The sequence below is a fragment of the Lepidochelys kempii genome, chromosome 3 (assembly GCF_965140265.1).
Source record: "Lepidochelys kempii isolate rLepKem1 chromosome 3, rLepKem1.hap2, whole genome shotgun sequence".
Lineage (NCBI taxonomy): Eukaryota > Metazoa > Chordata > Testudines > Cheloniidae > Lepidochelys > Lepidochelys kempii.
The window spans coordinates 67684874-67712638 of record NC_133258.1 but is presented as its reverse complement, the minus strand read 5'-3'; the positions used below and the strand labels follow the sequence as shown (position 1 = coordinate 67712638).

Below are 27765 nucleotides of genomic sequence, written 5' to 3'. Positions count from 1 at the left end.
AGCTAGCATGCTAAAAATACAAGGTAGCCACAGCAGTACGAGCGGTTGGAGGAACTAGCTGTCCTGAGTATGCTCTCGGATGGGAATGCCCTTGGGGTGGCTAGACCCTCCCAGCGCTCATCCTGTTGTGTCTACTCTCTATTTTGAATGTGTTCACTCAATTGGAGCTTGTGCAAGTGTGTCTCCTCAAGCTGGAAATCAGACATAGAAGAGCCCCATATGCTTAAATCCCATTGACTCCAGTGGGACTTACACACATGCTTAAGCTGTCCTGAATATAGGTGCTTTCCTGACTTGAGGCCATTGTGAATTTAACATCTATATTTCCATTGCATATGGCTAATAGGAGGAAATGCAAATATTATGCATACATCCTGCAGAAAGCAAAATTTTGGTTTGGGGCTTTGAATTAATTCAGCTGTCAAAACATAACAACAAAAAGGTGTCAGCACAATTTAAATTACTCAAACACAGCAGACATTATAAGACATGTTTAGAGAGAGAGAGGGAGAATACCTCTGACTTTTGAAAAGGAGGACTTGTGGCACCTTAGAGACTAACAAATTTATTTGAGCATAAGCTTTCGTGAGCTACAGCTCACTTCATCGGATGCTCACGAAAGCTTATGCTCAAATAAATTTGTTAGTCTCTAAGGTGCCACAAGTACTCTTTTTTTTTTTTGCGGATACAGACTAACACGGCTGCTACTCTGAAATTGACTTTTGAGTGCTTGTGATCTCATAACCTTAGAGTTGTAACAGAAAGTGAGTTGCAACCTTAACTATGGAGCAGCTAGGTACTGTTCCGTATTTAATGCTCGACTTTTGCATTTAATTTTCTTGGGACAGCGGGTATTGTGGGAGGTTTTAGAGTGCCAAAAATTAAGAAGAATAAAACCCAAAGATCACCATTTTTCACAATATACAAGCTCTTCACCAGTTGAGTGTAAATTTCCTGGATCTGCACCTTTATGGCTACGTAGCTCACATATGCAGATTTGTCCAGTAGTTTGTAAATTCTATGTTCTGTATATATTCTTCCTGTGCTTCTTTTTTTAAACAATATACTTTTTGTTTATTGAGAACCAATTTTGTCCATTCTTGAGTATCTGAAATGAGTCATAATTTTTTTTTTAAAGTCACTATGATGTAAAATACCAAAACTGTTATTTCCAGGGCCCCTTTTCAGAGATTTCTCTTATCCAAGGAATTTGGTCATAACATTTATTTTAATTTTTAATTATTTGGGGGGCAAATTTTTAAAGGGCCCCTGTGGCGGTGTATGTACACCCCATCCGTTTGTCCATCTCTGATCTCACCATGCTGGGGCCTAAGGATCAGCGAAAAGTTAATAGCCCTGGTGCCTAGGGCAGAGTGGCCTAGCGGCTAGAGTTAATAGGGCTGCCCTTCAATACAGGACAGCTTGGCTTAGTAGACAGAGTCAATAGTGCAGCCCTTTGGTGCAGGGCAGTGTGGCCTAGTAGCCAGAATCAATAGCACAGCCCTTTGGTGCAGGGCAGCGTGGCCTAGTAGCCAGAGTCAATAGCACAGCCCTTTGGTGCAGGGCAGCGTGGCCTAGTATTTTTACAACACCAGCTTTAAGGTTCAGCTCTATATACCCAATGTATGTAAAAAAATTCTTGAAACTAGTTATGTGAGTATTTTAAACATGCTTTATTATAATCTGTTTTTAGATAATTTTTTAATATAGTCTAGCCTTATTTTTCTTTCTAATTCTCTTCTTCATTGTTCCATTCATGGAAAGACTCCTGTTCTTGTCCAGTAGTATCTACATGTGATGCTGTTGGTGTTGGTACTGACACTGTTGCTGATGCTAATCTTGATCCTGATGCTAATCTTGATCCTGACGCTAATGCGGATCCTGACGCTAATGCGGATCCTGATGCTAATCTTGATCCTGATGCCAATACAGATCCTGCTCCTGATGCTTCTTCTATGGTTCTCATTGAACCTTGAGAGCTTGATTGTTCTTCTTTGGAGCTCTTACCAACTTTTGATGCCCAGAATGCTTTTACAGCTGCCCTGATATGGAAATAATAATTGAACAAAAATGTAAACTTAAGTAGACTTACATTCCCATTACCTCACACAGAATATGCTATATCATGTCCCTTCCCATCAATAATCTATGGTACTGCTTTGCAGACTACTTCTTTTCAAGCTACTCTAGTAGAAAGAGAAGCTGTCAGATATACTGATCAATAGCAACATAAATATCCCAGTGTAGAAAAATTAAATGATCTCATCTGAGTGTCAGGTTTGCAGTTAGTAGTACTATACTTTGATCAAAGAACACAAAAATTACATTTGTGTGCTGTCCACCTACCAGTGAAGAATTATGAAGATTAATGCAAAGATCACACCAATACAAACAATAACTCCAGTTATCAGGACAAACACCAGAACTATATCTGTGTCTGGTCTCCTTAATCTTCTTGTTTCCAATTCTAAAGAGAAGAAATACTTTGATCATTATTGCTCAAACATCTTGTTGAACAGATATTAAATGGAAGGAAAATAATAGAAAAGAAATAAGGCCTGATTCTCCATTGCCTTAAACCTTGTGTAGCCAGTTAGACCTGTGAAAAAAATTAGTCCAAATCAGAATAGTAGTATTTTACACCCACTTTGCACAGGTGTGTGTATAGAAGATGCACGGCAATGGAGAACCAGACACATAATGCCTTTAAAAAGCCTAGGAGTAGTAAGGGATAGTAAATTACATTAGTGCTTGCAATGCAATATGATGGAAGGAAATAAGAACCCAAATCAATTATGAGCTCTGTCCAAAGAGGCATCCCATCACAAGCAGATTAGATACATGGTAGTCCTTCTCTAGACAGCCCTAGTAAGACTGCACATAGTTCTGCACACATCAATATCAGAAACATGGTAACAAACTGGATGGAATTAGGAGCAGCACAAATTATTAAAAATATTAAAAGATTGAGATTAGGAAAAAATTAAAGCATGCATATATATATATATAAGCACCTAGCTGGTGTTATGAAAAGAATTAGTAAAATAGTAATATTTTGCTTTTTAGAATTTTTTTTATAACCTTTGAATAGATTAAGGCAAAGGTAGGTGGACTGTATACATTTAAAAAATAAAAAAATAAGTAAATTAAATCGTTTGCTTAGATTGTAAATTCTTCGGGGCATAGATTGACTCTTTGCTCTGTGTTTGTGCAATGTCTAGTACAAAGAGGCCTTGATCCATGGCTGGGGGTCCTAGGAGCATGCAAATAAATAATAATAATAATTAAACAATAATAAAAGAGAGGATGTTAACTGTATTGTATTTGAAGCATGAAGCACGGAAAGGAATTGTTTTGGGTGGACCAAAGAGGTAGAAGTAGAAGTAACAGGATGAAACTGAGCAAGGGAAAACTTAAGGTATCAGAAAATATTTCTTAACGATGCAGTACGTTAAATGCCAGAACAATCTTCTAAGGGAAGTACTGGCAACCCCATTAACTGAGACATTTTTCATGATATCAGACAAAATACTTGAGAACAAACCATAAGGAACAATCCAACATTGGTAGAAGATGACCTAGTAAGTCTTTTCCATCTAATTTATGAGATTCAATTGTCACAGTGCGAAGAAAAATGTGTGGTGGACAAACACTGTCAGCTCTATTCAAAAATGTTGACAAGTGTCCAATAACAATCCAAGTTCCTGAAATGTAATACACCCGCCTCTGATCATGCCAGGTTCACCAATCTACAGGCACTGTGTTCCCTCTCAGGTGCGCACCTGCGCGGTCGCACACGAGGCCATCAAGGGCCACACAGCAGCCAGCAGGCGCATACACAAGTGAGTGGGGAGAATGTGGAGGGTGAAGGCAGTGTAGTGAGATGATGGGGGGTTGGGGGAGCTTGGGGTGTGCAGGTCGAGTGGGGAGAGACGCCTCTCTTCCCTGGCCCCAGCTCCAGCCGGGGCTGAGGTGGGGACAAGAGAGGCACCTCTCCCCTAGCCAGGACTGCAGAGGGGAGATGTGTGTGTGTGTGTGTCTCTCTCTCTCACACACACATACACACTTTTTCTGTGTTTCACACACATACACACACAGTCTTTCACACTCACCTCCCAACACATACTTGTATTATTGTTGTTGTTGTTACTTCTTGATACTTCCGGCAAAGCACATACATTCTCTGTAATTTTATTCTTTCAGAGTGCTATTTTATTTTTTTGATTAGTCTATGCATTTCATAATTTTTATTTCTCTCTTATGCTTAAATTTAATTCTTTGAGTACTGAGTTCTAAAATGTCTGACCTGTCCTGGCTGGAGTAATTATCCTTATGGTAACTTTTAAAATATATATATTATATCTAGGTTTTTTGCTTCTACTGGTGGCACACATTCGCACATTACCTCGATATTGGTGTACATAACAAAATTAATTCCGCCCATGGGTGGAAAAAATTAGAGGGAACATTGTACATACACAAGCAAATTTTAATTTCAGATTGATTTCTATCTGGCAACATATATGTTAAAAGCACAGGGTGTGATCCTGACATTCACTGCTATGCAAAATTATCATGGTGATTGCAGTAATCCATAGCATCACTTGAGTATTAATGGGCCCTCTAGTCCATTTTCTTGCACCACAGCAGTAATGATTTCATTATGCCTAAATCATAGATCATTCTTATAATCCCCATGGTCTTACTGCATTATACAGGGTTGACAGGGATGATCACTAGACTGGTTGGAAATTCCAAAACTAACTGTTCTGCATATAGAAAAGGAGTACTTGTGGCACCTTAGAAACTAAGGTGCCACAAGTACTCCTTTTCTTTTTGCGAATACAGACTAACACGGCTGCTACTTCTGAAACCTGTTCTGCATATAGAAATTGTCAGATAAGGTTAAACTAATTAACTGTTTTTAGGTAGCTTCATTTTAAATGCTGGACTGTGACATTTTGGAATGATGGGGGGGATATTAATTAAAAATAACTTCAATTTTGCTATTTAATTAATTTAGATTTTTTATTTTACTGCTTAGTAATAAGCGATTATGATGCTCTAAGGATATCTCTATTTGCAGGCTGCAACAGGGGAGTCTGCTAATGAGAAGTAGGAAGTATCTCATAGTTCATCCAGTATTGATCAATTCACCTTTGCTTCGTATGGCAGATCCACATAATCCCGAACTAGAGTAGTCTATCAGACAACACAAGCAGAGATGCCTTCAAGGCTAGCACATATGATTAAAATACAAGCAGAACAGAGAGAAAAGTGAATGTCCAATCAAGCATTTTACTCTGAGGAAATACTGATTCAGGTATCACAAAAAAGCACTTTAAGAGTATTTTAAAGCAATGCAACTGGCTTGATTCTGTACTCATCACTCAGACAAAACTGCCATTACAATCAGTGAGAGTTTTGCCAAAATGAGCAGTGCAGGACATGGCTCAGTATGTCCTTGATCCACTGATTGAGCCAGTGTAATATTTATTCCAATAATTCTGAAAAAAAAATAATTTGTTTATTAAAAGTAGAGATAGGAGAATATTCTTTAAAATGCTCTAATAGGAATACTCTAGTAAAACATCTTAGAAGCTGACTACTATTTTCAAATAGCTCCACTCCTGTCAACGTATATTTCATAAGTCTCCAACCTTTACACAGCCATATGTTTTCAATGTAGCTGTTGATTCTTTGATCATGCTTTTCTGGACTGAAAGAGGAATGTGTGGTAAATTCAAGTGAAACTTCTTGTTTTGTTTGTTTGTATTGAAGAAAAGAGAAAAGAAAAGGACAGATTTTCAGCTGCACTTAAGCCTCCATTAAGTTAAATTGAGAGGGGAAGCCATAAATGAGGCAGTTGTAGCTGTCTGATTTTGGGTCAGTTCTGTGACAACTCCAGAGTACTTCAGAGTAGTCTAGATTCTAGTACATCACTAACTATAAGGGTAATTAGCTCTGGAATAGGCTTCCAAGGGAGGTTTTGGAATCCCCATCATCGGAGGTTTTTAAAAACAGGTTGGACAAACACATCAGGGGTGATCTAGGTTTATTGGGTCCTGCCTCACCACAGGGGGCCAAACTTGATGATTTCTTGGGATCCCATCCAGCCCTACAGTTCTATAAAGGGCTATCCACCAGATGGGGACTGCCAGAGTGCAATATGCTTCTGCCGTACCCCTTCTCAGGCCCCCATTCTATGGGTTGGGCAAGGGGAGCAACATTATCTCTAGGCCTGGGACTTCCTGGCTAGGGAGATCCAGCTGCTTTTTGCCCCCTTTCTGTCACCAGGGTAGCACAATTAGGCTAGATCAAAACTCATGACCTGACCCAACGACTCTCCAAAGTTATTGCTTTTGGATTGGGGCCGGAGGAGAAACAGCTTTTAGGGGGGAAGAAGTGAGAATATTTAGGTTAATAGGAGAATTATAAAAAGAAAAGTCTCAAGTGAGTTGTGCACAAGTCAGTGTAGCCTCAAACCAATACAAACATTTTTGGAAGATATTTTAGGAATTTCTGTAAAAATCTGATTTTGTGCAAATTAACAAACACATTAATTTTATTTGCAGTATGAAAGAGCAACATATTATGAGTAACTGAATACTCAGGGCCAAACACTTCTCTGATCCAAAGCTCATTGAAGTCCATGGGAATCTTTCCATTCACCCCAAAGGGATTTGGATTAGGCCCTTAGGGCTTGGCTGCACTTACATTTTATAGCGCTCTAACTTGCTGGCTCAGTGAGTTGATTTAATTTATTCAGTCACTTCTTTTTAAAAAATAGATTAATAATTACATAAATTAAACACATCAACCCTGGAGCACTTTCTCTTCCAACCCAACTTCTAGCCAAAGGAAACCCATCAAATGAGAATGTTACTCACCCTGTGCAGTAACTGAGGTTCTTCAAGATATGTGTCCCTATGAGTGCTCCACTTGTAGATGTGGCAGCATCCCCTCCGCCTGGGATCAGAAATCTTCATCAGTAGTGCCCATCAGACCGCACATGCGCACACACACATACCCTCACGCTGTGAACAGGACATATATACAGTGCTGTGCAGTCTGACTGCCCCCACTTCCTTCTCTGCCCAAGAGCATATTTTTTTTGGCTCCAAAGCAGAGGGGAGGAGGGCAAGTAATGGAGCACCCATAGGGACACACATCTCGAAGAACCTCAGTTACTGCACAGGTTACGTAACCTTCTCTTCTTCTTGGAGTGATGTCCCTGTGGGTGCTCCACTTATAAGTGACTAGAAAGCAGGGCCCCTAACTGGAAGGCTGGGGCTTCAGAGCAACATTTACTGTCGATAATAGGACTGCATATCCTAGGAAAGTGTCTGCTGTGGCATCGTGCATAATAGTATAGTGATGGGCAAAAGTGTTTGTTGATGCCCATGTGGCTGCTTTGCAAATTTCAGCAATGAGGACATTACTGAGAAAGGCTATCGAGGTGGATAATGAACATGTGGAATGTGCTCTGATTGTGGTAGAATGTTGTCAATTGTGGAGTTCATAAGATAAAGGTCTACACTGCGAAATCCACTTTGAAAGGCATTGTTTAGATACAGCTGTGCCTCTGACTCTTTTGGTGGTGGAGAGCAATAATCATGGTGATTTTCGGAAAGGTTTAGTCCTGTCCAAGTAAAACACTAATGCTTGTCTCATGTCCAGTGTGTGTAGAGCTGTCTCCTGTTGGTTACTGTGAGATTTTGGGAAGAAGCAAGGAAGTTGTATAGGTTGGTTGAGATGGATAGATGTTGGAACCTTAGGTAGAAATCTCGGGTGTGGATGTAGTGTAACTTTGTCCTTGTAGAATAGTGTGGATGGTGGACATGCCATAAGGGCCATAATTTCACCAACTCATCGGGCAGAAGCGATGGTGACAAGGAAGGTCATTTTCATTGATAGATGCACATAAGAATAGGTTGCCATTGGTTCAAATGGGGGTCTAGTCAGAGAACGTAGGACAAGGACAAGATCCCAGGCAGGGGTCGGGTCTCCTATGTGGGGATAAAGGTTATAGAGACCCTTCAGAAGGCGTTTGGTGAGCAGATGTGTGAAGACAGAATGACCATCTATGTGGCAGTGAAAAGCAGTGATTGTCACCAAGTGTACCTGAATGGAGGTGGTGGATAGATCTGATTGTTTAAGGTCTGGCATGTGGTCCAGGATAAGTCCAGGGGAGGCTCACCAGCATTAAAATCTAGTCCTTCAGTGAACATATATGTGACTAGTTGTGTCCCACCTACTATTTAAAAGTATTTGTTTGACTGCCTCTGAACAGGTTACTTCCAAATCCTGGAACCATGGAGGAGCCAGGCTTTGAGATGGGGCACCTTTGGATTGGGATGGAGGACGTGTCCTGTGTCAGGAGCCGCTGCGTTGGAGGAAGAGAGATCAATTGGTGGTGAGACAAGGAAGCAATTGAGCCCTCCTCTTCCTCCTCCTCATTGCTGGGGAAGGGAGGTGCCATCCTTGGCAGAGAAAAGTAGGGGTGATGTGCATTCTGAGAGGAGGGTGGAAGTGGGGGGAGGTCAAAGGAGTGGAGACTCAGAAGTGTCAGATACCAGCAGGTCTTTAGGGTACATAAAGTCTTGTGGAGGGGGAAAAAGCATCATTAGTGCTGGGGTGACTCAATGCCGAAGAAAGAGTGTATTCCCCTGAAGTGTCCATAGATGGTGCCAATGATTTGGCCAGTGCTGCTGACTTGGCTGGTGCCTTGGCCAGTGCAGATGATTTCAATGGTGCCGAGGGTTTGCTTGGTATTGACGGTCTTGTCGGTGTCCAAAAGGGTGCCTGTGCCGTCATTTTTGTTGGTGCTATAGCTCCTGAAGTCAGCCTATATTGTCCCCCAGAGCTCGGAAACAGTGCCAAGGGCTGTAGATCTGCTCGGTTAGGGTCTTTAGACCATTTCTTTGCATCAGTACCAGAGGTACTCGGATGGGCCCTAGAGTTTTGTCCCTGCCAAACAATGTTGAGGCAACAAACCTTGCTGGGGAGGATATGCCTCAAGGTGTGAGGAGGGAGCCCATTTATTTTCATCTGAGTGAGAAACAAAAGACTTTCTTTTCAAGGGACATGGGAGTGAAGATAGGCAAACAACCTGGCAGAGAGTGAGGGCCTCTACAGGGAAAAGTCTGGGCCCGGGTCCGATGCCAGTTGCAGCGATTTCTCCATGAGAAGTTTTAATCTAATGTCTCAGTCTTTTCTGGCTCTGGGTTTCAGGCCAAGGCAGTGGGAACACTTTTGTGGGACGTGTCCCTCTTCCAGACAGCGAATGTAGTGCAGATGTCCATCCATTACCGAGAAGGTGGCCTCACAAGAAACTCACTTCTTAAACTCGGGGGATCTGGGCAAAAGGGTGAAAGGAAAAGGCTTCCTAGTTGGGAAGGGCGGGAAGTGGAGAAATGGAAACCTAAGCTGTGAAATAACTATGAAATATTAAAACAAAATATATATATATATTTAGATAGAAGAAAGAAAGGAGAAGAACATACAAACTGCCTTACACCAACAGGTGAGGCACTATCTAGTGAGGGAAATAGGGGAAGCGGGCTCTGCTGCGGATTCCGTCCCAGACCAAAGGCAATAGAGATGGAACTGGGGGCGGTCGGACTGCACAGTGCTATATATACGTCCCACTCAGAGCATGTGGGGGGGGCATGTACAGTCCAACAGGCACAGCTGATGAAGATCTCTGATCCCAGGTGCAGGAGGTGCTGCCACACCTACAAGTAGATCACCCATGGGGACATCATTCTAAGAACTGCCACTGCACCTTGTTTCCCAAAAAATTTTTCAGTGAGTTGGAGCTGTTCCTAGAGCATGATGTTGTAGATGAAGATGATAAAACAGTATTCTCTCTATAAGCAGAATGCTTGACCATTTGTTTACACACTTCAGCAGCATATATGCATTATTTTCACTTAATTTCAGACCCAGCTTTCTAAGTATATATTGTTTGTTTTGCTCCATTAAATAGGAATGCACTTTTTACTCCCTAGTCAGATTTTTTTGTACGTATGTACTACTGGTGCACATATCTTTGTTCCCCTTTTAGATCATCTGCAAGACTCTTTACACATTAAAAATGCATGTGCATGTCCAGATGTGGGAGCAGACTCTCTCTCTCTCTCTCTCTCACACACACAAAGACCAGGAATTCCAAATATGGTCACTGGGATTCCCTATTTCATTACTATATAATGCAACAGAAAAAATGATAATATGTAATATGTCCTTTGTAGAGTAGTCTGTTAGAAAGAGGCAGCCTCTGCCTGAATAGGAAGTGAACTGAACTCATGAGAAATGGGCTGCAGAAGTGCCTCAGCACAACCTACTGCCCACGTGGGTGACGTGCCATTTCTGATGCCTGACAAGCTGCTGCCTCCCCCTCCTCCACTGCTGGTGCCAATAAACACACTCACTAGGGTGATGGAACAAGGGGCACAGTCTGGATTTTGGCAGACTGGCTCCCTTCACATGGCACCATGAGGAAAATCATTCTCTGTCTTCACCCCTTCCCCCGCAAAATCCTCCCTCCCTACAGAACTATAATTAGAAAACATGAATAAACTGCCTTATGGCACTGGAGTCTTCAAAAGCAACTTAACAACATAACAGGAAGGAGTATGAACAAATTCTTTACTGTATCTCATGATAGTGATTTGATAAGAGGGACATATGGAAAATTCAACTCCTAATGGGTGGGTTTTTCCTTGCAATGGGCATAATAATGTTTACTGAAGGAAAAACAAGTAATGGTTTTCTGTCCCCAGGATGCTACAGAAGAAGAACAGAACCAATCAGTCTGGAACTGTGTTGAAAATAAAGAAGAAAAGCCCATTTGTGATGACAGCTCATTGTGAAAAAGCATTATTATTGTTCAACAGAAGGTCAGTGAGAACTATGGTAATCTGCTGAGAAGTGCAAATGAAATCTCTCTATAGGCAGCTTTACATTACACCAAGTTCTTTCATATAGCCACTTGGAATATGTGTGTGAACAATTCCTACAGGTCTCTTCCTGCCCTTTTGCAAAATGCATACTTCTTCCAGCTTTCTAACACATATCCTAAAATTTGAAGTGAAAAAGATCATGCTACATGTTTTAAACAAAAAAATGCTTATACCTGTATGGGGCCAAATTCTCAGCTGGTGTAAATCAGTGTTCTCTATTTCTTCCAATAGAGCTATGCCTATTTACACTAGCTGAGAATTTGGCCGTAATGTTCAAATTACACAAGCATACAAGTCAAAAAGAGGGAAAAGAGAGTGGAATGAGGCCAGAACAATCAAGTTTTCCTCTTACCTGTTCATTTTGTTTTTTATAACTGTTGATCAGCACAAGGTTTTCCTTTCCCTGGCAGCAACAAGCAGGAAACCCAACCAACCAAGCTGAAGCATTTCCACTCCCCTTCCCCAGCCTTGCAGCTCATTCTCCATTTCTCTAGAGGAAGTGGAAGGAATTGGAAAACACCCATTATGATCCTATTCACTTCTCTCCAAGAACACATCTGGATCCTCTCAGGGAAAAGCCACGCTGAGTACCCACTGAACAAAGTTGTGTCGGTCAAAACCAGACCCTTCAGCTGGCAATGCTTCAGATAAGTGTGCACAGATCACCAGAAAGCCACATGCCATAGGTCATCTACTTAGGCTTCACCTCCTTCTACTGGGAAAAAAAGGAGACAACCTGGGTAGACCCTAGCCACACAAGGCACTTCTGGTACTCTGTATGATTCCTGATATACTTTTCAATGACAATCACTGATTGGGGCCCTTGAAATGAACAAAGGGCCCAATCCAATGCCCTTTAAGGTTTATGGGAACCAAGGACACCCATTGATTTTAATGGGAATTGGCTCAGGCCCAAAGAAACTCAGCTTTCTAAAGGGTTCTGTTTTCAAGCAAGCCTTAAGAGTGCTCTCTAGATCTAGGGTATGCCAAATAGTCCCTTTCCTAGTCTTACATTGCTGACAAAAACTGGGCAAGAAAATATCTTGATTGATGTGAAAAGGCAAAAGCATTGTGGGAAGAAAACTAGGGAAGGTGCAAAGAACCCTATATCTGCGGAATAGCATGTAAGGGAACAATCTAGAAGGTGTTGAAATCACTCTACTAGTGGCCATTACCACAGCAAGGGAGACTACATAGAAACTTACATTCTATGGATTCAAATGCCTCGAAGGGAAGGTGAAACATCATCTTAGTTGGAGGAATCTGAGGAAGTAACTCTAGGAGATACTGAACAAGGTCCACTGTTATCCTAAGTAAAACTGATCCACTGGGACAAAATCAGCCTGAGACCCTTCCCCTAGTGCCAATTCCATTCTGGTCTGAAACCCTTATAGTTAAATATGGATGCTGAAAAGAAGGGTTTGGCCTTGTAATTGGCCTTGGAAAATGACCAATTCTGCCCCTTGTACCTCTTCATTCCCCATCCCCCCCCCAAAAAATTTGCTTTTAAGGCTCTACCTCACTGGAGATTAACAGATGGCAAAGAAAAGGATCCACTCTGAGGAGAAAGGTTTAGATTTTCTGAAATAGGCAGAGATACCTTCTTGTTCAAGAGGTCTGATAAAGTAATGCCTAAACTCTCTACAAAATATATTTTCAACTTTGGCGTGGGAGGGACAGCATTCTAATATGTGAAGTAACATTTCCCCCTCCCCCACCCCTCCAGAGTCTGAGCAACAGAGCGCTGCAAACTATCAGAGAAGAACTAAGAATGTCTGCATCTAAACACAGGGAATCCTGTGGCATATCTCTACAGCTTTTAGCAGCAAAAGGGACCTTTCAAAAGTTCTGATCCCCTTGGAGAGGTACATGAAGAAATCCTGATCTTGCTGGATCTCAGAAAGCCAACAGACAGCAGATCTGGCTATAGAAGAAAAAGGTCTCTGTAGAACTGTATAACTCACAATCAATTACTTTACTGATGATCTCTTCCACCTTCAGTTTTCTAGGTCATAACAGCTGCATGCACGTTAGGTGAAGTAAGCCACTCATCAGAAAATCCACTGGCAGTCTGTATAGCTTTAGAGCAGATTTAGAGGAAACCAGTTTGGCACTGAGCATGGAATAGGCTTTTTCCATTGTCTTCCGAAGAGTGGAACTTGATTATTTTTTTTTCCAAGGAACAGAGGCAGTAGATCTTGGAGCCAGGCTTTGCTGAGAATCTTATAATTGCATAGCCAAACCAATCATTTCTGAATAGATATTCGTAATCCCTGTGAGACATTCTGTTGGATGGACCTCAGCCTAGCCCTCCTTCAGTAAACAACTTAATCATGTGTTTAAGCTCAAGCATGACTCCAAGTAAATGGGACTACTCAAGTGCTTAAACCTAAACACAGGAGTAAGTGCTGTGTTGATCAGGGTCAAAGGTAACCACTCCTTCCTACAAATGGAATTCAGAGATAGAATATAACCTGATAAAGCCAGAGCTCTGGAAGTTTTGCGGGAGCCTGATGGATTTAAGTATGAAAAAAAAAATTCTGGATACTCTACAGAAGAAAAGAGAAGAAACCTTACCTATGTGAGCAGAGTTCCTTCATGAATTAAATGTCGCTTCAGAAGGACATGAAACCATGGGGGAGTAGAAAAATAAGGGACTTCAAGAGGTTTCCAGTCCCATGCCCTCTCCTCTACAATGTTTATTTGGATAATTCAGTCTTGCTGGCAGCACACTTTTAAACCAGACTCTTTTCATTCTCCTCAATAAAATAGTCCTCCATGGCTCTAGGTCCATCTGAATCCGTATTTTTTTCAGACAGGGATTCTGTCCACATGAATAAGGTCCCCTCTCTTTTCTACTGATTGGGAAGACTGGAGTCTCCAGCTGGCCTCTCTGAATCTGAAAGGCAACTGGGACCACTGCTGTCTCTCCTGACAATGCAAGCAAAAATTACCTGCAGCAGAAGAGGGAAGAAAGCTGTTGCAGATGAACCATTTTATGAAATCTTCTTTTTAATTTTAAGCTTTTCTAAATCCAGAATGCATAATAAATTCAAGATGGCACCTAAATGTGTTAAAATTCAAAAGGTTGTCTTCCTACTTCTGTACTGCACTGGGGAATTTAAGAGGGGAGCTGAGAAGCAGAGAACAAGGTGCCACCAACTGGAGTAGAGCTGCTTCCATTTAACTGGTTGCCTTTCCTGCTTTTTTGCTAGCAGTGAGAGAAGACACCTGTGATCTGTGCAGATTGACCAAGCCATAGTAATGAATTAACAGGACGAACAGAAATAATTTATTTTAGCCTATAAATTTAAGAAATTACTTATTGCTACCATCAAAACCTCGTATTTTCCATAGCCGTGATTTCTTTTATATTCGTCTTTTATTGATAAGCATTTATATGGCACTCATTATTATAGTATGTGAGCACCTGCTCTGATACTAAGGTGAAGTACAGTCTCATGAAGGCGTATAGCTACTCATTAAACACAAGCAATATCTTGTAAAAGGTTTAAAAGCTACTATGTACTTACCATCTGTTGTATATACTGTATATTTTACAGAGGCAACTATCTCATTATTTTCTTTTGTGTCACACTGGAAAGCTACTGGATGGGTATCCCTGTGTACCTCCAGAATAGCCGAATCATTAGGAAGAATCAGTGATTGCTATCCATATTAAAAAAAAAAAGACAAAATGGATTTTTTTCGAATAGCTTTATAAGGGGGAAATGATCTATATCAAAATCATATGGAAAACTGGTTATTCTACTCAAGCACTTCTCAATCAGTTCCATACCAGGATCTCTCCCTCACTATCCAAAACCCCATCACATCTAGGCAGAATCCCCCTCCTATTCACCAAAGGAGTAGGGCAGTATGGTTATGACCCACTGACACTAGTTCACATCCTCCAGGTTGAGAACCCAAGTTCTAAGAACATAAGAATGGCCATACTGGGTCAGGCCAATAGTTCATCTAGACAGTGGCCAATGCCAATGAATGGAACAGGGCAATTATCAAGAGATCCATCCCGTCCTCCACTCCCAGCTTCTGGCAATCAGAGGCTAGAGACACTCAGAGCATGGGGTTTCATCCCTGAACATCATGCGTATTAGCTATAGAAGCACCTATCCTTCACAAACTTATCTAGCTCTTTTTTGACCCCCATTACGGTTCTGATCTTTACAACACTCCCTGGCAACGAGTTCCACAGGTTGACTGTGCGCTATGTGAAGAGGTACTTCCTTTTGTTTGTTTTAAACCTGCTGCCTATTAATTTTATTGCGTGACTCTTGGTTTTCATCTTATGTGAAAGCATAAATAACACTTCCTTATCCACTTTCTCCACACCAGTCAAGATTTTATTGACCTCTATGATATCCCCTCTTAGTCATTTCTTTTCCAAGCTGAGAAGTCCCAGTCTTTTTAATCTCTCCTCATATGGAAGCTGTTCCATACCCCTAATCATTTCTGCTGCCCTTCTCTGTACCGTCTTTGATTCTAATATATCTTTTTTGAGATTGGTGCTCAGAACTGCACGCAGTATACCAGGTGTGGGCGTATCATGGATTTCTATACTTGCACTATATTTTCTGTTTTATCTATCCCTTTCCTAATGGTTCCTTACATTCTGTTCACTTTTCTGACTGCCACTGCACATTGAGCAGATGTTTTCAGAGCACTATCCACAATGACTCCAAGATCTCTTTGTCGAGTGATAACAGCTAATTTAAACCCTATCATTTGTATGTATAGTTGGGATTATGTTTTCTAATGTGCATTACCTTTTGCATTTATTTACTCAAGTAAGAACAAAAAAGGTTACCTTCTAAAATACATTACAGAACTTATTGCTTACTTTAAATAAAGGAAAATTGGAGCTCTACAAAGTAGTGGGGCACACAAGCTCTTGTGCCATCTGACTGTCAAAGAAAAACTGAAAGATTTCATTTGTATTATGATCGCAAAGAAAAGAATTAAACCAGGAGTTTGCGTGAGATTGTTGAAGCAGCTGGTAAAAGTATTGAATACATCATTCTCCTGCACAAGGTGAGGTTCAGTTGCTCACCTGGTCTGGAATTAACATTTTCCAAAGATATGTAAATCGATTCTCTGGAGGTATAAAAATACATGGGATCTTCACAGTTGCAAGGCTTTCAGAAATTGGTCTACCCCCTGTGGAAGAAAATTTTAATAGATACATCTATAACACCTCTGTATGTACCATACATTTCATAATTTACCTAATCAAGGAATGTTATTTTGAAATTGTTCTTTCAATTAAAACCATTTAAAATATCTGCAGTTTGGCTTAATATTTAGAACTACATACATATCTACAAAATAGAAAATAAGTGCAGAAAATGTACTTTACAGCGACTTAAAATCAAACACACATCAGTACAGAAATGAGTTCTGAAATGTTACTAGATTGCCTAATGGGGTAATTAGAGAATAGAATGCAATCATTTCATTCCACTTCTACCACACTCACACAGAATAAGGATGTTTCCCTTGAATAAACACATTCACTCTAAATTCCTATATCATAGGATTCTACTTACATCCGCAATCTACTGGTCCTCTGCATTCCTCTACACGAACAATACATTTTGTTTCACTTCCAGGGCACCCGTTGGTTAATATAACTTCTCGAATGCCAATACCTTTGCAAAAAATATTTAAAATATGTTTTAGTTTCCATTTCTTCTTTTTCTTCCAACATTTTTTGCCTTCTCCCTCTTTATATTGGATACTAAACTAATTTATCTACCATACATTAGGAGAAACAGACCCTCTCAGAGCTTCTGCCAAGGCTATGCAATATGTGTGCTTAAGATTTGGCAGAGAACACTTACTTTTGCCCACTTTCATCACCTAAGGTCCTTTAAAACACACAGATCCTCAGAGTAACCATGTCACATTTTTAAAAAGTCATTCTTAAACTTCTTTTAGAAGAATTCAAAATACAATTAAACTTTATATAGTATACTCCAGATTATCCAAAAAGCATGTGGGACACGGATTTTGTTTGGATAATCCAGAGGGCAGGAGCCATTCAGGAACCAGTAGCGGGGTGGCCTCCCTTGAGACTGAGGGCTCATCCTACTTCTTCTCTTTGCAGCCTTGGCTGGGGTCTCTGCTCTGTCCCACTAGGACTACAGGTTCCCCACCCACGCATCTTACACCTTGTGCCTGCAGGGATTGGGTATCACTGGGCCTGCAGCAGCAAAGGGACCTCTCTCTGCAGCACTGCTGTCACAGCCCCACTCACTCACTTCCATGACAATGGGGTTGCAGAGGACTCCCTGTGCTACCGCAGGAGTCTTTCACCAGCAGAGTGGCCTCCCCTGTAGACAGAGCTAGTCCTACTATACCTCCTTATAGTCCTGGCTGGGGTCTCTGCTCTATGATATGCTTTGAGCAAGGGATTGGACTAGATGACCTCCTGAGGTCCCTTCAAACCCTGATATTCTATGATTCTATGAACCCCCATATTACTGAACCCCTTTCTTGTCCCCTGCATAATATACATGCTACAGAGAGCATGTATTTCCTATATCTCATGCTGGGGGACAAGGAAGGGATTCAGATAACACAAAGGGTTTTGGATAAACAGAAATATTCTGTGTACTGCTAAAAAACAAAACAGCGAATCAAACATCAAAGCTGACTAGCAGTATTCATGAACATGGCCTTTCAGTGCCCAAGTCAGCTGGTGCTGGGAGCATGGTAGAGATAGCCTTCCCACTCTGACCCTGACCCTGCAGTGTACTGGGCACCTTTAATTCACACTGATGTCAACAGGGATTGAGTGTGCTAAGCACCTCATAGGATAGGATCCTCTTAGAAGGAGAGCCTTGAATCACTGAACAGTAACCAGTATTGACTGGCTAAGGAACAACACTGACAGGCTCTGAAGTGAATCCCATTCAGACCTCCTCATTGTGACCCTCATAACTCCACCTAAGACATGGAGGGTCCTACTGAAGATAAGGAGGGGAAGTAGGTAATCATAAATATTGAAGGTTAAGGGAAATGTCTGTATAAAATTCCATTAAATAAAATGTATTTACTCTCAAACATCAGTATTTCAATGGGAACACTGCCTCATTTTAACCATTACAAATTCAAAACAAATGCTATATTTATTTTTGCCAAACAATGTGTACACAGTTCACTGAAATGACATAGGGTGTGGGGGTGGAGGGAATAGTATGTTTAGGCCCAGTAAACACTGAAGAAATTGCCATTATTCTAGCAGCATGTTGTTTACTAAACTGCAGGGGCATGGGAAAAGGGGAGTTAAAACTCTCCTGAAGTATGATAAATGGGAAATTGATTTGAATGCTGAATTAACCCCGCTGATGTGAAGAATAATTTGTTGTGATGTATCTGCCTCCTTTAAATGTGTAGGATACACACTGATAGATTTTAGAATATTTCACAGATGACATATAGCTCATGAAACAATACTTCAAGTGACAGAGTGAGACCACAACACTTACTGAAACTGTCACAAAACAGGAATCATTCTCCACTGCTGAGAACGTCTCATCTCAAGGATGCAGAGACAGAGGTGTAAATGACAATGAACTGACACTTTTATTAAAGACATTCCTCTTACTTTAGAGCTAGGTCTTTTTGTTGTCTGGGAAAACAGAAGGGGAGTGAGCAGAAAACCTGTGAACATCAAAATGGCTTGTTTGAAAAAATCTGGATGCTGAGCTAACTGTGGTCACATTTAGTAGGAAAGAACATGCCTGTTTTAACTACCTGAATATTAAAACTATGGCACCCTATCAAAGTCAAAGAGTTGACTAAAAGAACCCCATCCTGAGACCTACAGGCCAATTCAGTACTCCCCTGCCTCTCCATTTTGACCAGTTTTGTCTTCTATTCCCAGAAAACTTGTTTCCCTTTTCCCCTCCCTATTAGCAGCTGCCAACTCTGCAGAAGTTAATCTACTGCAATACCTGTAAAATGAAGTCTTATTTTAAAGAGTTATTCAAATTAACTTGGACGGAAACATGGTCATGTTGAATTAGAAAGATTAGAAACATGGAACTTGAAAAAATGCAAGTTAATAATACAGCTGGGAAAAATAATACAAAAAGTAAACATCAGTGGGAAGGAAAATACAAATGATGAAAGAGACCTAGAGGTAATAGCAGACAGAAAAATTAGACATAAATGTATTGGGACACAGCAGCAAAAAAGACTAATGCAGAATTGACCAAAATATTAACAAGCATCATTATTATGAAGAAATAAGGCTTTGTGATCTCTCTATAAGGTGAGGTATTACAACGTCAGGTATATCGAATTCTTGCCATAACATTACCAGAAAGATATTGAGAAACTGGAGGCAGTTCAAACAGCAACAAAAATTACTGAGAGATGTAGGGATGAATTTATAAGTAAAGATTAAGAGAGTTAAATGTGTATCATTTGGCTGGATGGACTGGAGGGAGTACCTTTCAACCTGCCAACACCCAACTAATGTGTGACTGAAACACAAAATGAGGGACACAAAATAATACCCAAATTCAAAATTATGGGGAACACCCTTTAGTGTAAATAATCCTTCATCCAACCTCTAACTGATGATTATTCATTTAGGATTTAAACAACTGACATCAATAAAAGTGAAGGGACATCACATTTGTTGGGAACACAGGTAACTTCGGGACTAAACTGAGTTAAGTCCCTCAAGTGGAGGGACATCTGAGAGGTCCACTGAAGAGGTGGGCCATGATAATAGTCTCTAAATATCTTAAGGGTGAAAGCATGAAAGAAAATGAGATTATTTAGGATGGCTCATAATGAGGAGAAGTGAGGTGTATAACCAGCAGTAAATGATTAAATTAAGAAAGGGCATAATTAAACTGAATGTCAGAAAAAAAGACTTTTTGAGATCAAGATGTATTAGCATGTGGAATAGTTTCCCAAGGGCAGTAGTGGAAGCCTCATCATTTGCGACATTCAGAACTAGTCAGGAAAAAAATACTAGAGAATGTAATGTACGAAATAATACCATTTTGGCTGGGGAACAGACTAATTGATTTGAAAGCTGGTGGTTCCCCTCCTCCCTTCTTGTTCCCAGGTACTATGATACTATGAGAGACAGATTCTGTCCAAAACAAATTCAATACTATTTCTGAACCTTCTGCTAAATGGGTATTTTCTAAGCAATGCAGTGCCACTCCATTCCAGCCCCTATCACCACTCTAATACCACAGATGTGTTCTTTGCAACATGTCCAGTTTTCATCAGATGGGTGAAGCAAAAATTCTGACATTCTGTGTGCTGAATTTTCATCCTATCTTTCTCCAGGATACCTCTTCTTTCTATTATGTAGTTTATAAATTATATAAATGTGAAATATAGAATAGACTACTGCAGATGAGCGATTTTTTGATAGAGCTGGCAATACTGTATGTGGGAAGACATCTGTGAGATGCATCAGAAGATCTTTCATCTTCTGAACATCTCACAGATGTTCACAAATAGAGAAAATTGTTACTTTGGTGAAGGCAGCTCATGTGCCAATAAATGTAGGGAACTGGTTTAAAATAGGAGCTTGCAGGCTGTGAAATTAATAAAACAACAGATCTGACCTAAACTTCTAATGACAATCAGCTTGATTGTTTTTGTTAATTATAGTTATTGGAAATTGAAATCAATGAGAGGTGAAGGAGAGCAAGCAAATTACACCTGCTAAATTGCTAGAGTTAGCACTTTTTTCCACCAAACAAATTACAATATGCTTTATTCATCTGCTTTCCTACTTACCACACGTAACTGTGCATACTCCAAATTCTACTTCCTTGGATACTGTAGCATTCAGACCTAAACACAAAGTCTGAAGTTACATTTCTAATACAATGACACCTGCTTGGAGGGCGTGTGGGGGATCGGGCAGAGGGATGGGGAGGAAATACCCAATTACCAGGAAAGTCACTTATTGAAGTCTTCCCTAGTCCTTTTCAGAAAACCAAGTGCAAATAACTAATATTTAAATCTTAATCTCATTTTTGAGAAAATACTCTGCATTTCCTTATAAATCAATCTACTCTGTTAAATTAGTTTACTGCAGTGGTTCTCAAACTTTTGTATTGGTGACCCCTTTCACACAGCAAGCCTTTCAGTGCAACCCCCCCTTATAAATAAAAACACTTTTTTTATATTTAGCACTATTATAAATGCTGGAGGTAAAGCGGGGTTTGGGGTGGAGGCTGACAGCTCGCAACCCCCTCCCCCCCACAAAATAACATGTGACCCTCTGAGGGGTCACGACCCCCAGTTGGAGAATCACTGATTTACTGAATACCTTGAGAAGTACAAAATATCTATGCACAATATAGGTCTTCCCTAAAAGAGAAGAAGTGGGGGCAAAAGATCTATTTGGCTTTAAGATTAAACTCGGTAAGTTTATGGAGGAGATGGTATGATGGGATAACACGGTTTTGGTAATTAAATATTCCTGGTAAATAGGCCCAATGGCCTGTGATGGGATATTAGATGGGGTGGGATCTGAGTTTCCCAGGAAAGAATTTTCTATAGTATCTGGCTGATGAATCTTGCCCATATGCTCAGGGTTTAGCTGATTGCCATATTTGGGGTTGGAAAGGAATTTTCCTCCAGGGCAGATTGGAAGAGACCCTGGAGGTTTTTCGCCTTCCTCTGTAGCATGGGGCATGGGTCACTTGCTGGAGGATTCTCTGCTCCTTGAAGTCTTTAAACCACGATTTGAGGACTTCAATAGCACAGACATAGGTGAGAGGTTTTTTGCAGGAGTGGTGGGTGAAATTCTGTGGCCTGCGTTGTGCAGGAGGTCAGACTAGATGATCATAATGGTCACTTCTGACCTAAATATCTATGAAAAGAGTTAAGCAAAATTCTCTGTAAACAATATTTCAATCAACTCATTTCCTAGTTCTTTTTGGCAAATGCAAGCCTTCCCACATGATTTTTTTCTCCATCACACTTTAAGGTCAGCTTTAGACAGCCAGCACAAGCGATGAATCAACCAGGTACAGTCTTTTAATTAATTCTTGTGGTTTTAACCACTATGATTTGGCTTCTTCCATTTTTCTGGTACTTCTCAGACTAGGAAATGGGTTTCGCAAAATATGCAGAAGCAAAAGGTTCACATCTCCATCTGGGATTCAAATATGGATGATATATTTTATTAATATTAGCATGAAAGTTGAATGTTTATAAGGATGCTAAGATAAAGTAACTGCTCAATAGAGGAATTAAACAACTTTATGCAGTGTCTTTAAAACAATTCATTAAACAGGCAATACATCTTTTTAATCTTCTAAAATGCAAAGGGATAAAGAAGATTTATTTAGCTGTTTTTACAAGTCTACATAATCAGTGTATCCTACTCCAAATATGTTGTTATGATAATAAATACCATAAATGCAAAGTTTACTTTTTCTATTCCTCATTTTTTTTTGTTTTGGAATCTCTTTTACACAAAATGTTATGTTAATTCAGTAATACAAGTTTATATTTCTCTTCTTTTAAGCTGTTAAAACTTTACATAACATTTCTGTGGTTGAAAAATTAGTGGGTCCTTTCCACTAGCAGTCAGTGATACACAAATATAAAGTAGCCCTCCTTACTCTACAGTAAGGGATTAACACTACAGTGGTAGTAGGCATAAATTGATATCAAACTGTTATAACCTCTTTTCCAACATTATTCATGAAACTTCATAATTCTACACTTGTGCTATTCCTAACTGTCACTATGACTTTGTGATTTATTTAAATATATAAGCTGTGCTAATCAGAACAGTCTTTTAATACATGTACAACAATATTTAAAGAATAATTTCACAATTTAGCTCATTATTATTAACTCTCTCAAACCAGAAAGGGAGGGGAAAAAATAGGTTCTGTCAGTATCACCTCATGCAAAATCACGTGAAAACAGAGAGATGACCCATAACTTAAGACACCATGCCTTCAGTGTCCACCTTCCCCACCCTTTCACCCCCCTCCCCCCCAACAACCACCATTTAAATCTGTGAGATGTTAGCTCAAGAGCTTTGGCTAATCTCAACCACCACAGCACAATAGAAAGGGAGAGGAGATTTCCAAGATCCCATCTATAATACAAATGTAAACATATTTAAATGTGGCTGTGATCAACCCATATTATAACATGGTTTATTTTCGTTCATAGGGACAGAAAAAAAACATGTTAGAGAACTGGGAAAATTGGAGGGCAGATCCTTGGCTGGTGTACATTGTCATAGTTCTATTGATTTCAATGGAGCCATCACAATTTACACTCGCTGAGGAACTGCCACAAGTGGTAAAAGACACGTGGCACACTTGCAGCTTGCCAGGTCAGCTGACTCAGGCTTGCAGGACTCAGGCTACGGCGCTAAAAATTGCTCTGTAGATGTTCAGGCTCTGGCTGGAGCCCAAGCTCTCAGCCCCTCCATCCTCACCCACAATATGAGCCAGAGTCAGCTGACTGGGGCCTGCTGCAGGTTTTTTACCCAAGGTGTCTACCCCAGAGTCTACGTATTACAGTCATCCAATCTAGAGATGACCAGATCTGGCAACTGTGGCAAGGTGTGGTCACATCTGAAAGGAGGGTTTGCAATCTCCCATCCAAATACAAATGAAAAAAAGGATTTTGGTCACCGCTACTACTTGATTTAAGAGCAGCTGGGGACCCAACAGATTCAGAGATTACTAACAAAAGGTGAGCAACCTTACTACCCAAAGCAAGCAAACTTCCTCTATGGGGCAGATATCAACTATGCTATCCTCTCTGGAGGCTTCCCGCAATCCAGTAGCATTATTATAAAACATAATATGACTCTTTTGTTGCAAACTTAAGCAAACTAAGCAGTCATGGGATAAGAGGGAAGGTTCTCTCGTGGATCAGTAACTGGTTAAAAGATAAGAAACAAAGGGTAGAAATAAATGGTCAGTTTTCAGAATGGAGAGAGGTAAATTGTGGTCCCCCAAGGATCTGTCCTGGGACCAGTGCTGTTCAACATATTCATAAATTATATGGAAAGGGCAATGAACAGAAAGGTGGCAAAATTTGCAATGGTTACAAAATTATTCAAGATAGTGAAGTCCAAAGCTGACTGCGAAGAGTTACAAAAGGATCTCACTAAACTGGGTGACTGTGCAAGAAAATGGCAGATGAAATTCAATGCTGATAAATGCAAAGTAATTCACATCGGAAAACAATCCCAATTATACATACAAAATGATGGGGTCTAAATTAGCTGTTACCACTCAAGAAAGAGATTGTGGAGTCATAGTGGACAGTTTTCTGAAAACATCTGCTGAATGTGCAGCGGCAGTCAAAAAAATGAACAGAATGTTAGGAACCATTAGGAAAGAGATAGATAATAAAACAGAAAATACCAGAACGCCACTACAGAAACCCATGATACACCCACACCTTGAATACTGCCTGCAGTTCTGGTCACCTCATCTCAAAAAAGATATATTAGAATCGGAAAAGGTACGTAGAAGGGCAACAGAAAGGATTAGGGGGACAAAACAGCTTCCATACAAGGAGAAATTTAAAAAACTGGGACTGTTCAATTCAGAAAAGAGACGACTAAGGGGGGATACAATAGAGGTCTATAAAATCATGAATGGCGTGGAGAAAGTGTATAGGAAAGTGTTATTTACCCCTTCACATAACACATCACACTGGAGCTAGGGGTCATTAGATGAAATGAAAAAGCAGAAGGTTAAAAACAAAAATAGGAAGTACATCTTCACACAATACACAGTCAACCTGTGGAACTTGTTGCCATGGTCTGTTGTGAAAGCCAAAAATATAACTGCATTCAAAAAAATAATTAGATAAGCTCATGAAGGATAGGTTCATCAATAGCTATTAGTCAAGATGGTCAGGGATGCAATCCCATGTACTGGGCTTCCCTAAACATTCAATTGCCAGAAGCTTGGACTGGACAATTGGGGATGGATCACTCGAAACTGCCATGTTCTGTTTATTCCCTCTGAAGCATCTGGCACTAGCCACTGTGTGAAGACAGGATACTGGGCTAGATGAACCTTTGGTCTGACTTGATATGGTCATTCTTATGTTTTTAAACTTACAATAGTAATTTGTTCATAAGAGATGAATAACTCTGAATTTTAAAAAAAGGATTTTTTTATTTTCAAATACTATGCCAACTAAACTTTTAAACATATTTAGTCACTGAAAACTGATTGACTCTAAATTAGCATGCCAATCAGAAATAATTATCAGTGGACTCAATCCTGATGTCAGTGAATTTGAAAAAAAAACAACAAAGAAAAACAAAAACAAATAACAAAATCTTTATGTGGAACAGGAGCAGACGCAATGATATAATACTGTACATTTCACTGTTATGATGTAATCTCACCTTTTTACTTGCATTTCCTCCCTAGATTTTTTAAACCAATCTAAAATTTGAGAACTCTCCCCAGAAAAAAAAACAACCTATTGATCCATACATTTATGTATGCCTTTTTCATTTTGCATCAGACACTGATAAAAAGGTATAGCATCCTCCCTATACAAAGAGATTTATGTACATAACTTCCACTAGCATTAATCGGAGATATATAATGCAAACCTCACACAAACTGAGATGAGCCTATGCTAAAATAATATATATTTCACATTCCAGTCATAGGGCTGCAATTAGTACCAGCAAAGCATAGACATCTCAGGTTCTTCTCTACATTTGTAATCCTGGTAAAAACGATGCAGAGCAGAAACTGTTTCCATTATTCTCTCTTTTCATTACAAGTCACATCACAGGATGCACATAATACATTTTGATAAACACTTAAAAATCCTATTTGAGAATGTCAGTGGAGGTTGTCCAAGTCATGCCTGTGAAGTGAACTAATAGAGAAAGTCACTCATTCATGTTTTAAATGTTTTACCCTTATTGTGGCTTATTAGCAATATTTTCCACTACGCTGCATGAGGCCTGAACGTCCAGGGGGTAACCTCAACACTCTCATTTCTAGTTCCAGGATTGCTGGAACTCAGGTTTTGTAGTCAAAGCAGCTGGCTGCATTGATCCCTCATGATGCCTGATAGGCAATTTCTGTAATGACACTGAGAGTGGTTACATCTGAGCAGGGAAATGGCATAAACACAGTATGAAAAATTATGTGGTAAGGAAAAATAAGATAACCCTATTTGGACAATGAGACAGATGAAATTCTGTAAAAGGAAAAGTCCACTTTCAGATGGCTGAAGGAAGGAATACAATTCACTATATAGCTGGCCTTGTGTCTAATGACACACTAGATGTGAACTTAGGTGTCTCATTGCTCAATGAACTAACAGACTATGAGGGAGTTTACGTATACCCAACACATTCCTTTAGCCCACACTGTTCAGCTACAAGAATCACAAGTAAATCTAGGTTTCAGAGGAACAGCCGTGTTAGTCTGTATTCGCAAAAACCTTGCTCCCCCTTTAGGAGGGCCCTAGAAACTCTGTGACTCGATAAATCATGAATGAACAAGGACATCTTCCCACTGTTGGCATATGATATGAACTACTCTCCTGCTATCCATGCACCAGGGGAGCCAAGCTCCTTCCTGGTGAAGGTAAAGGGGGCCAGGGAGCCTTTCTGCACTTCCCCACTCCTAGCACGCTCAGGGAAATCCTGCTTGCCCTCAAAACCCAGGGACCATCCCCGCTGCATGATACCCCCTCACCCTGCCTGGCACCCCACAGACACTCCCCCCTCATCCTCTCTAGCACCCCCTGAAATCCCTTCACCCTGCCTGGCACCCCACAGACACTCCCCCCCATCCTTTCTAGCACCCCCTGAAATCGCTTCACCCTGCCTGGAACCCCACAGACACTCCCACCCTCATCCTTTCTAGCACCCCCTGAAATCCCCTCACCCTGCCTGGCACCCCACAGACACCCCACTCATCCTCTCTAGCACCCCCTGAAATCCCCTCACCGTGCCTGGCACCCCACAGACACCCCCCCCCCTCATGTTCTCTAGCACCACCTGAAATCACTTCATCCTGCCTGGAACCCCACAGACACCCCCTCTCACCCAATCTGACACTCCACAGACACCCCCCCTCATCCTCTCTAGCACCCCCTGAAATCCCCTCACCCTGCCTGGCACCCCACAGACACCCCCCCCCTCACCCAGTCTGACACCCCCCCCCCCACCCTGCCTAGGACCCTGCTGTCCAGCCCACCCTGCAGGGACCCGTCGGTCCAGCCCCGCCCCTCACCCGGCTCTAACAGCTGCACTATCGGCTCCGCCGCGGCTTGCTCCAGGGCAGAGCCGCTGTCGTTCTTGGCGCTCCCGGGCTGCTGGGCCAGCAGGCTCAGGAGCAGCCCCAGGCGCAGGGCGAGGCGCCCCGCGTCCCCGGCCGCCCGCCGCCCCATCCTCCGCCGCGCCCCGAGTGGCCGCCCCCGCGTCCTGAGCCCAGCGCCGAGCCGCCCCGGCGGAACCGGCCGCCGCAGCCCGGCAACCCCTGAGGCGTCACAAAGGCCCGGCTCTGCGTTCGGAGCTGCCGCCAAGCCAGGCGGGGGGCGGGCTCCGCGCGCCCGCCTCTGCGTGATGATGCCAGGAGGCACCCTCCCGACCACCACGCCACTGCATGGTCCCCCCCTCCAGACCCTCTTTCCATCCTCCTTGTCCTCAGTCCCCGCCCCCGACTCCCCTCCCCTGTCCCTTGTTCTCCATCTGGCACCCCAAAAACATTCCCACCCTTCTCTGCCCCTCCCTCCTGGCTGGGCACCCCCCGCCAGA

At 41.3% G+C, this 27765-nt stretch overlaps 1 protein-coding gene across 1 annotated transcript; it reads right to left on the bottom strand.

The window, feature by feature from the left end:
* Positions 1-1665: 1665 nt before the first annotated feature.
* Positions 1666-27398, bottom strand: SPACA1 (sperm acrosome associated 1). The gene is made up of 7 exons (XM_073335144.1): positions 27242-27398; positions 20766-20822; positions 16535-16636; positions 16039-16145; positions 14501-14636; positions 2347-2467; positions 1666-2042 (listed from the first exon to the last, which is right to left on the bottom strand). Exons 1-7 carry the CDS (start codon positions 27396-27398, stop codon positions 1730-1732), a joined length of 993 nt encoding a protein of 330 aa, XP_073191245.1. The 3' UTR covers positions 1666-1729.
* Positions 27399-27765: the final 367 nt, after the last annotated feature.